Genomic DNA, 12,053 nt, shown 5'->3' with positions numbered 1-12,053 from the left:
GCCTGTTTAACTGGGAATTTGGAGATTTCAACTCTCAACTGATTGTAGACCGCAGGCCTGTACTGAACTGTAATGTGGCGTAGAATTAACAAATTCATTCAAAGATTACAGCATGAGGGACAAAGGAGATTCTCCTCCTGGGGGTCCTGCAGGCGCGACACCTGCAGTCTGCAGCTGGACTTATATTGGCAAGAGCGTGTGGGAAGGGCTTTTTAGCAACCGGGCAGTCATACTGTGAACTTGCTGCTCATGAACAGTTGTCAGGGAGAAAGTGGGGAGTCCACTGATCCTGAAGCACACTTGGACTGGACCGTGCAGGCAGGTCCTCTCCTGCAGGTTAATGGAATGGTACTATCAGACCACTGAGAATGACATGACAGGTTCAATGACGTGAGAACATATTTCAATTGAATCTTGTTGCTGACAGAGAAGTTCAGTTTCCTCAATTGGTGCATCCTCTGGTGGCATTTCCTCAGGATCACCTGTGCGCCAGAGGGGACTTCAGGGGGTCATCAAAGATGATCCTCAGGTATTTGTACTTTCTTGCAGTCTCAACCAGAGACATGTGGATAGTGGTCCATGTTCAATAGTGCTCGTCCTCAATCAGGTCAGGAGTGAGATGAACCAATCCCAGCTGACTTCGGGGAAGAGGTACACTCTGATCTGGATGCTAGTAAATCTTGCAGAACACATATTGTGTCACAAACAAACATCCAGAGTAAAGATGGAGGTAAAGATAAACATCTAATTCAAAGTATCACTACAAGATATATTTTCCAGTTTACACTTTGCTTGGTTAAAACGTATGTCGTGGTTTCTTTCTTATTTGTGAATAGATCGAGAGAAAATGTGCCCCATCTTAATAAAATGGCTACTTCAAATTCTATATATTGTTTGAGCCAGTCCCCCAATAAGAGTCAATAACAAGTCGCCACAAATGTCTCTCTTTCTGGACAAGGAATTTAACTTCAATCTCAGAATAAACAGGGTATGAATGTGTGTGTGTTTTTTATATTGGTGAAAAAGCTGATTAATGTACTAAACAGATAAATGGACACCTAATTTGATTTAGAATTACAATATTTATTACCATTGCTTGATCCTTTTTTTACTTTTATAATGGCAGGGATAAAATAATAAAAATATTTTGGAATAAAAGGTTAAAAGTGGTGTCTGACATGGCATGTCAAAACTAAAACTGGCTGAATGTCTATTGTCATAATCAACTCCATTACGACTACACAACTTTTCCTTTTGACAGACAGAGACTACATGAATGTTTCCAGAAAGACGTGTTGAAGAAATGAGCAGATAATATAAAAGATCAAGCCCGCTGCCATGAAGGAGACTTGTTCTGGAGCTGCAAGAGAAGAGAGAGGAAAGATAAATGTTAAACACTGGGAAGGGTCAAATACCTTCAAGGTCACATTCAAAAACATTTTCATCCACCCATCCAAATAGCACTTGCTGGGGCCTATCGCAGCTGACTTGGGACATGGGCAAAGTACAGCTCAAACTGGCTGACGAATCATACAGGGCACATGTACACATTCATGCCATCATTCAGACCTATGGACCATTTAGAATCTCCACCGAACCTAACATGCATGTCTTTGGAATGAAGCTGGAGTAGCCGTAGAAAACCCATACAGAGGGACCTGATTCGAGATTAGGTGCAACATTCCCTCTTGTGTCATGCTGAAAACATGAAAATGAGGTGCGCCTTCAAGATGCATCGTACCACTTGAAGTGTTGGTGACTTCTTCAACTGCTGCAGTTGTAAGAACTTGAGTCTGTCCTGCTGCACTGGTGACACCATTTGTAGACAGAGCTGGTGTGGTTACCACAAGGCTCACAGGTCCTGACCTGACGGTGAAGGCCTTGTTCAGCATGTTGGGAGCCGCTCCATTCGACAAGCCCCGGTCGCACTGTGTTGCGCATTGGTGAGAGGGAAGAAATGCGATGCACAGATCCACCTCACACTCAACGTACATCTGTATGACATAAGAGAAAAGGGTATAGGGAAAGGTGAGCACTCTGGAACCTTTTTTTTTTAAACCTTTCTCCTTTTTTTGTGTCAAGCACGCATTTCTCAATAACCGCTATTAGAATATGTTAACTGATCAAATGGAAAGATTGAACTAAATGTCCAGTGTTTACCATTGTTTTTATTGAACAGTGCAGGCCACAAAACTAACAATACCAGATCTGAAAAGGTACTACAATTCACTATATTTTGATGTTTGTTCATTTACAATGGCAATTGCAAGTACAGTATCATAAATTAGTTCCAAATCATGAGCACAACATTGATACTCACGTACGTGCTACTACTTCTAATCAATAGTTGTTTTTTTTTTTTTTTTTAAATCAGGGGGATTAAACGGTAACATTAATGTGTCACTACTGGTCACGAGAGAACAGTACAGGGGCACCTTTAGATTAGAGTTGACTATAATTCATTCCACGATCACATTTGTAACTCAAAACACTCATCTAAAACAGTCTTTTCTCCATTGAAATGCATGGAAATGCCATTGATGAAATTAGTTGTTTTAATGAAAAAAATAACACGATTATATCGGCACCTTCTGAAAATATTGGCATAAGTCATATTTTCAAGAAACAAGAAAAACTGCACCAAATCCCAATTATTTAATATTTCTTATTAATTTCGTTTCAGGGGTAGAATTGAATGAGCTGTTTAACAAAGAAGAGGTGGCCAGCAAGGAAAAAACAAATAAATCTGTCGAAACATGATTTAGTCAATTATTTTAAGAAGGTGACAGTATTATATTTTATAAAAAACATTCAGCAGTGTAGTGATATTATTAAATATCCTTTTAAAAATATACATTTTGTCACACTTTCTCTTTTAATTCCTCCTTGTGGTGTTTCTTGACCACCAGGGGGAAGTATAAGACAGATGTATGGATTTACTAATTCTCTTTGTTTTATGTTTAGTCAGTGACAGTAACCTTCAAGTGAGTGTGTCAATCAATGAGCATCAACCTATTTTTTAAAGAATATTTACAAAGTACAGTATCAGCGGTGGGCACGTCAGTAAATTTCGCCGTCATTCATCATTTGCCAGTGACCGGCCTGCCAGTACCTCATCATCAGCCTGTCATTATTTCAGGCCTTCCCGAGTCCATCAGTCATCAGTCCATCACTCCGTCATCGATATTTTAACCGCACTTTCGTCATTGCTAATTTTTAGGTCCTCACTGCTATTTTAGGACTGCCAGTTAAAAAAAATGTACAAGGATAACAACACAGAATTTAGAAACACGTTGCACAAAAATAGATAGATAGATAGATAGATAGATAGATAGATAGATAGATAGATAGATAGATAGATAGATAGATAGATAGATAGATAGATAGATAGATAGATAGATAGATAGATAGATAGATAGATAGATAGATAGATAGATAGATAGATAGATAGATAGATAGATAGATAGATAGATAGATAGATAGATAGATAGATAGATAGATAGATAGATAGATAGATAGATAGATAGATAGATAGATAGATAGATAGATAAAAAGCAGGGACAGAAAGTTGGTGCTGGCCAGGGCGGCCTTCTTTTGTCCTCAGGATGTCACTGGCTGTGAAGAACATCCTCTTCAAGGCAGCGGCACTAGATAGAGGGTTGTTGTAGTTGATGAATAAGTCTACCCATGCCTCCCAGTGCCCCTTGGGGACGAGGGCGCAGGGAAGGGCTTGATACTGGGGCTTCCAGGATGCTGGATGCTGGCCCTTAACACCGCAGAAGCGGGGAGCTTGCGACATACAACCTCTCATTATGAAAGTCAGTCGGCTATTAATATGACACAGTGGGGTCACACACATTTTTCCATAGTGTGCACAGGGCTAATGTGTCGCAAAACATGTCGCAAATGTCGCAAAACATTATTTGCCGAAGGTCACCTTTGCTTTTCATGTTAATGATGATTTGGGTGATGGCTGAATATCGCTTCTGTCAGCATTTATTCTGTGAGTGTTTCAAGGTTTTTGTCAGTCGTCAGTTCGCCTTCGAAACGGGAGTCCATCAGTGATGGACCGATTGACCTTCCATTGCCATATTGCCCACCAGTGCTCATTATTTATGCCAAACTGCCGCTTGTGAAGTGAGTTCAGTCACATGCCACGTTACAGCGGTCCTATCTCAAGTGTGCGTTCGCAAGTCAAGGCAAAAAAAAAGAAAAAAATCTGATCTTCAAAACCTTGTAAGTCGGATCACATGTATCGCCATGGTATCTGCTAAAAGAACAGCAAGATAATGTGCAACTGTAAAAGAAAAGTACTGACCGTATTTTGTGCTGGAAAGAGGTTGGACAAATCAAGCCGAAAGATTCTTGCATTGCGTGTTGCTTTAATCTCTTTTGTTGTGTCGGAGGCTTTGCATCTGGAAAGAGAAATTGTGACAGTTTAAAGATCATGTTTCAGATCGGCGGCCCACACGGATCACAAATACACACATGTTGTGAATTACTGTGTGTGATTCAGGACTTATACAGGTAGTTCATTGAAGTCACATGTTACTGACCCGTTCATGATAATGATTTGGCTTTCAGCAAAGTCTTCCGTCTCAGACTGCACACAGAGTTTGATACTAAACTCAGCTCGCTCCACAGTTGTGTTGGAAAGCAAATGGAGGTCGAGCTCTTTGATCCTGGACCCCAGTTGCTCTTGATGCACTTGTGCTGAATCCTGCTGCAACCCTCCCGGCATAAAATTAAGGCTGGTGAATTGTGGATTGCTTGTGTATGTTGCCATCGGCCCTTCCCCTGGCAAGTGAAATTCTAGCCTAACATCAGCATTATCAAAGGCTGTTGTGGGCACGGTGATGATGAAATCAGGGTCTCTGGCTTGGACTGCAGGGATGCGGCAGGCCAGCGGGAGGATGAAAGAGGGCTGACGGCTGATCATAGAGAAAGGACGCACACTTTTCAAGGTGTTAGTGTAGACCAGTTCTCTATCAGCATGCTGGAAAACAGGAGTGGAGGAGGATGTTTCTGGCTTGGAACATAGAATAAAAAGTTGAAAAAACCCCAACAAAGAATAACTGCAGTCTTTTACCACAGTTTTGGTGCCGCAGCCATTTAAAGCAATGCGTGCAGTGAGATGAGTGTCGTTGAAGGTGATGGGACAAGCAGGGCTGTTGAGCTGCAACTCAGTCAGGTTGATTTTGCTCAGTGAGCCAACAGGAAGCACCAATGTCATCTCTGTCTTATTACAAATCAGCTCTGGAGGCAGATGACAGCACATTCTCAGGAACGCCTACAAACCAATGGCTGCATTGCAACAATTCAACAAAAAAAAAAAAGGTGGGGCAATTCTCATAACCTGTTCCATCAGGAAGGATCCTCGTTTCTCCTGCAATTAGCAAGAGAAGAAGCTTTAAATATACATTTACATACTGAAAACAATAACAATGATACGAAGAAAAATAGCTTTACTTTGGAAGAGCCACACACAGTGAGGGTCAGACTGCAAACTGGAAAGAAAAGATGAGCCAGTCAGACCTTTAAACAACCATACAATTAACTCACCAAATGCGTTGATGTGTCTTTACTAGCATGTTTGTGTAGATATAATTGTTATACATACAGTACATCCATCTGTTCTTATAGACATCTGTGTCAATTTAGTTCAGAGTATCTGATATGCTAAAGTGTATTGTGTAAGATCCATCCCACACTCAAGTGTGTTGTTCAGACTAACACCCCCCCACTCCCCCACACCATGAATGGGGGGAGCACTGTATATTTTGTCAGTCGCCTGGCATTATGGTTGAACAAACAGTGGTATAGTACATATATGGTCGGTCAGAGTAGATGGGTTAGGGAAGGAACTTTCTTTGCTTTCTCTCCCTGCTGGTATGCATTGGTGAATTCTCACTTTTACACAAGTGGCTACATCCGTTCAGTTTACAAACCTCACAGAATTGGCGACAAAGCAGATAGGAAGAACAGGGCAGAGAGTGTTTTCCCCACGGACCCAGGACATGGAAAGTTGCGACATGGCACCGATTGAAAAGAAGCCATACTTGATGAGCCCAGGCTGGCCGACAACTGCTATTTCGGAAACACTGAAAGCACAGTGAGGACCATTGTAATTGAGTTGCTGCTCACATCACATAAACAAGGTGTAGCCCAATAAGACAAATACAAAACAGATGAAGAGCATTGTCAACATGACACCAATATTACTTTTTTTTCCCATTCCATTGTGTCATTTTGTGCAGACACGTAAAGGTGAGACCTTTAATCTTAGAGAACAGTGTCACCTTGAGGCAGGCCCAGTATTGGTAATATTTACGGTCGGGCAAATTCGAACTATATCATTGCGCTGATTGGGCATCTCCACAACCCACTTCTTTTTTCCTTACAGCCCGCGGAACCGTTTTAATCTTGTTGTACAAATGTAAAATGCTGACGTTTGTGCTTATTCCGCTGTATTACGTACTTATAGCAGGGGTACGTATGTCATTTAAGGTAGGGCTGTGTGATATATTAAATTCAATTCAATTCAATTGTATTTATAGAGCACTTTCAAACAGCCATCGCTGCATACAAAGTGCTGTACATGGAGCAATTTAATATATACAATAAACAGTAAAACAAATCGGTAACAAAGACAGTAGAAAGCACCGAACATACAGTATATATCATTATAGTATCGAACTAGAGACATGAAAATACAAGATATTAACATGGAATGTAGGACGATAGCAGTCACATGACCTCGCCAACCACATTCCTCTTTTCAGGTTTTCCGTTCATCGCCAGCTAATGACAGCCAATGACAATCATGTTGTGAGAGGGAGGGAGAGGGAGAGAGGGAAATGTAAAATGCAATATGAATATTGTTGGAGGGAATGGTCATCTATTTTACATAGATACAACAAAGAGTGTACAATTGGATATCATTCTTTACTGAATTATATACGTGGAGCAAAGTGTACCAGTCTGAGCCCTGAAACTCTAGTGTTGAAAATGAGTTTCACTCTGGCCCTGCCTTTAGGCACTTTTGACTGAAGAATTCTGAAAATGGCTTTTGAAGCGCTCGCACGTATACAACCTAAAATGGCTGACTTTGGGACTGAACTCGGGATTGGTGAATAACGATACGTGGTATAGGTATTAGTGCCGATACCAGGTGGCAAGGATGGATAGTTGGATTTGAGCGATACTCAAATGACAGAGAACAACTCAGTCTTCAAAAATAATTTTGGGATCAAAAAAGTGTAAATGAATGTTTCCTCACACCTGATGCGCTTGAATGTGCTGATGCACAGTAGTTGGGAATCACTGCATTATATGATGCAATATAGATTACTAAAGTAAACTGGAATAAAATATTGCGGTGGAAACCCTTTACAAGTATATGAAATTCTAGTTTGAAAATTTAGACTTGTCTTGTGTAAGTGAGATTATTTTTCCCTACTGAAAACAGTGTAGAGCAGGGGTGCCCAACTAGTCGATCACGACCGATCAGCTGACCGGTCCCAAGTCGATCTGATCGATGACAAAGGGGTTGGTTGTTTGAGTCCCCCTATCTTTGTTGTCTTCATATTAAATTACTAATATTTAGAGAGATATTACATTAAATTAATCGTGTAAAGGATTCATGGATTAAGATGTGTTCAACAAGACTCCATTCAGTGTACATTGATGTTACACTGTATGGATCTCTGAGGCAAAAATAATATCCACAAAAACAGTAAATGAAAAATAATGATCGGAAAAGTCTCACCTCTCTTTTTGGGATATGAAGTCAGCCTCAAACTTCACTTCATCAAATGGCAGGACATAAAATGTTGCATGTTTTCTTGGGGTCTTTCCTGTTGTCACAGGCTCATCTGAACAGCTGGAGGATGACTGCTCCACTGTAGATGAATAGAAGTTACAGTACATTATATGTAACTTGGGGATAAAGACAACAATGTAGCCAAGAGATGCGTCTTATTACGTTATTCATCCATCCATTTTTTTAATCCACATATCATCACAAGGGTCGCGGGAGTGCTGGAGCCTATCTCAGTTGTTTTCGAGCAGTAGGCGGGGTACACCCTGAACTGATGGCCAGCCAATCGCAGGGCACACCAAGACAGACAACGATTCGCCCTCACACTCACATCTAGGGACAATTTACAGTGTTCAATCAGCCTGCCATGTTTTTGGAATGTGAGAGGATACCGGAGTACCCGCAGAAAACCCACGCAGGCACCGGGAGAACGTGCAAATTCCAGACAGTAAGGCCGCAGCGGCAATCGATCCCTGCAACTCTGCACTGTGAGGCGGACATGCTAATTTGCCTTTGCCTTTTTTGTATAGTTGAGAAAAACGGACACAGTGTTCAGATTTAACCCCAAAAGTGACAATCAGTTGAATTTTCAGACACACCAGTGAGGGACAGGTGCACCGGAATGGAGCTCAGGGGTTGGCTCTCACTGGTTTGGCTCACTTTGGGGGTAGGAATGTAGTCCTCTGCCATGATGTAGATGAAATACTGGCCAACTGTTGCGCTTCCAGTAAACGTCAAAGCACATGCATCCTAGCAAATTGGAGATATAATGTGTAAAAAAATGATTAATTTCACTGTGCCTTTTAACTGTCCATCCACAATTGAAATTCACCACATATCCATTGTATGCTTCGCTGTTTTATGAAGTTTGGTCTAATTGTATCCCGCTATGTGATAGTCTCCCCCATCTTAAACAACGCTAGACTGCCTGTACATTCTCTTGAACTCCACTAATATGTACCCATCCATCCATCCATCCATCCATTTTCTGATCCGCTTTATCCTCACAAGGGTCGCTGGAGGCTACCCCAGCTGTCTTCGGGCAGGAGGCACACAGAGACAAATAACCATCCGCGCTCACCCTCGCACCTTGGGACAAGTTGGAGTGTTCAATCAGCCTGCCTTGCATGTTTTTGGAGTGTGGGAGGAAACCTACACTTTTTTGTATTAACAATGTTGTGATGACCATATTTGGTAACTACATTGTCCCTCAGAAGTGTGCATATATCCACCATGGTCAAACTTTAAAAAAGGAAAGATGAACATCATAAACAAACATAATAAAAAAATGCCTTATTTGTGTTGGTCTCTCTTTTGTTTGCAAGATACAGGTACTTCATGAAAAATGAACAGTCGGGCCACTATGACTGCGTGGGGTGATTTTATTGATGTCATAGTGACTCAAACAGCGAAACAATCAATCAAACAAACAAAAACCCCCCAAAAGTCCTCTTCCTTGACCCATCCACTGACCCTGTCGATAATCTTGTTTGTGCGTGTTGTGTCATCCCGTAAACAGTCTACCTCTACGGCTATTTTGGTCAACTAATACACTCTGATATAAAGTCATTATATTGACAAAGCGAGTAGTGGTCACTTTTTTTCCATCACAGGTTACATTCACTGAGTTGAATGTTCAAGTCGTACTGACCTTGTCCAGCTCAAGAAAAGAGTGCGGAGTACAGTTGAGACACTCCCCTTGTTCTTCCACAGCAAAGCGGCATCGTACCCTGTCTCCATCCAGGTCTTTCACTGACAGCTGTATGTGGTGAGGGCAGTTCTCACGGGCCCTGCTCCCAGATGTCAAAAAGTCATCGTAATCTTCACACATATTGCAAGTTAAAATAGAAACGTCTCAACGGAGAGGATGATGTTAAACAATTACTTTTAGGCATTAGTCCGGATGCTCGTCTGTATGAGTGTGCGTACATTACCTTATTGGGGGAGGTAGTGCAACATAGGCGGGATGATTGAGTTTCCCAGAGTTTACGCGAATATGTGGCCCTGCCTTCAGTGATACATACATGGTGGTCCAGGAGCTAATAAAGAAAAGAACAGACTCTAAGAGCTGAAAATGTAAATAACATTAAATTCAATGACAAGAACGGACAAGCTAGCAGTCTTATTCAGTCTGTTGTTTTTGAAAGAGGTCTCATACTTCAAGCTGACTGAGCTATTGTAGTGACTGGGGACCACCTGCTCCCACTGGCGAACGCACCAGCCTGAGCCAGGTTTCGCACCACTGAAGGGGGAGTAGGCTCTGTGAAGGGTGCAGTTGATCCCTTCAGTACACAGTCCGGTTAATGGCGGGCATGGATTGGATACAATTACGGTGAAATGAGCTCTCACCTGCAATATCCAAGAGGAGAAACTATGTCAACTTTTCACAAATATTGCATGTCAAAATATAACTTCAGAACAAGGCTTTCATATTCAATTACTGGATTAGTATTGCACAAAACGTTTTATTCAATTTAATTGGTTTATTGGAAGAGAAACCTTTAAAAAATGCATAAATGAGTCAAAGAACCCTTTGTGAAGGGTTGGAAGAAACAATTTTGGGGAAAAAAACCCCCAAGAAACCAAAAATGTGAGTAGAGCAAATATTGCCTACCGATTGCCCTCCATCGCTTTGTAGGGGCACAACATGAACTGTGAGCCCCAGGGAGGAGGCCTCACAGGCTGGCCCTATCCAGAGGAGAACCAGCCTCTGCACCACAATTGCCAATGTCAGTCTATCAACCATTGCAGCTCCTCATTCATACGCCATTGTTACACCTATAGAAAACAGACAGAGCAGCGGTTTTAGCCACCAAACTCCATACGGCATGATATAAGTGCTACATTGCAAGACAAAGACATGCTATATATCTAAAATTAACCCTAAAAAAACCAAAACTGTCATTTAAGAACTAACAAGCGGTGTTAAAAATGCGACAGAATGAGACAATTCTTCTTCTGAAAAATGCACAATAGATGACCATGTGTTTCAGAATGACAAGAATGTAGGAGACAGGAGCCAGTACATGTTTTGTGGAGGTTGAAGAAAGCCAGAGTACCCAGAAAAGGCAAGTCAAATTTATTTATATAGCCCTTAATCACAGAAACGTTTTAAAAGGCTTCACATGCCCACAGTTAAATATGAACGAAATCCCCTGGTCTTAACCCCAAGGAGGGTAAGGATAAACTCATCTGGGGAAAAATGAGAAACCTTGAGAAGTGGGAGAAACATGTGAACGCCATGCAGGAAGGCCCAATTTGAGAGTCGAACCCAGAACTGTGAGATTGTTTCTCATTCTCCCGGCTGTGTTGATAAAAAAGCAAAACAAAATAAAAGGAATAAGGAGAATTGTGCTTTTCTGCGTGGTCATTGGCAGGGTCGTAGTTCACTGACAATTGTACTGCTGTCAGGGCATGGATTGACAATGAACCATTCATCTTTGCCCTGTGATTGCTGACCGATCGCTGGGCCTCTGAACTGGATAAACCAAAGAGAAAGTACTTCCGAGTATGCACATTCACATCCAGGTCAATTCAATCTCAGGGAATTGAATCAATCACAACTGAACTGTTGTGGTTGTCTTGTTGCGCCTCTCATCCAAGCAGGCGTCTAATGAGGTTTTCATCAATTCAATACCCTGACAATGGAGAGAAAGGGGATAGATGCAATGAAGGTACGGTATATAAAGGTGATCTGAAGAAAATACAAAAGTGAGTTTTTCTAATCACCTATTAGGTTAATAACATATTTTAGGTGTTTGTGGTTTTAGTAGTCTTTAGAGTTAGATGAAGAAATGGCAACTGGCAAACAAATTACGTCTCTTGCAGTATTTGTTCCATTGGTCAAGTTACACGAACAACACGTTTTACAAATAGCAGGAAAACAAGCAACCAAAGAGGTGTTAACAAAAGATGCAATAGAGTAAGCTCAGCTTTAGTTTGATATGTGTTACGTAGGCCTAAAACGCCCGGTGATTTTGCCAATTTTGTTGCTCATTGTCTATTTCAACAGGCGGATTTAGATTCAAAACCTGACAACAGTTTTCAAGTGTTGTAAAACTTTGTTTTAGGTTACTGTAGTTCAAGGTCTGGTATGTTTCTATTGCGTGGCTTTATGATCACAAAATAGAAACTGATTGAAATTACACAAATGTGATTTTATTACAGCATTATATTGGTGACTGCTGAAAAATTATAAAAACAAGGGGAAACAATCTACTTTACAGCATCCTAC

At 41.2% G+C, this 12,053-nt stretch overlaps 1 protein-coding gene across 1 annotated transcript; it reads right to left on the bottom strand.

Moving 5' to 3' along the window:
* Positions 1-1,062: 1,062 nt before the first annotated feature.
* LOC127599280 (uncharacterized) lies at positions 1,063-10,590 on the bottom strand. The gene is made up of 14 exons (XM_052063126.1): positions 10,434-10,590; positions 9,978-10,168; positions 9,754-9,858; positions 9,471-9,609; positions 8,419-8,569; positions 7,769-7,901; positions 5,949-6,101; positions 5,470-5,507; positions 5,357-5,386; positions 5,090-5,256; positions 4,557-4,996; positions 4,319-4,415; positions 1,742-1,994; positions 1,063-1,360 (listed from the first exon to the last, which is right to left on the bottom strand). The coding sequence occupies exons 1-14, from the start codon at positions 10,563-10,565 to the stop codon at positions 1,269-1,271; spliced, it is 2,121 nt and encodes a 706-aa protein (XP_051919086.1). The 5' UTR covers positions 10,566-10,590; the 3' UTR covers positions 1,063-1,268.
* Positions 10,591-12,053: the final 1,463 nt, after the last annotated feature.

Source organism: Hippocampus zosterae, chromosome 4 (genome assembly GCF_025434085.1).
Source record: "Hippocampus zosterae strain Florida chromosome 4, ASM2543408v3, whole genome shotgun sequence".
NCBI lineage: Eukaryota > Metazoa > Chordata > Actinopteri > Syngnathiformes > Syngnathidae > Hippocampus > Hippocampus zosterae.
The sequence above is the reverse complement of the archived record's forward strand: the minus strand, read 5'-3'. Positions and strand labels throughout refer to the sequence as shown.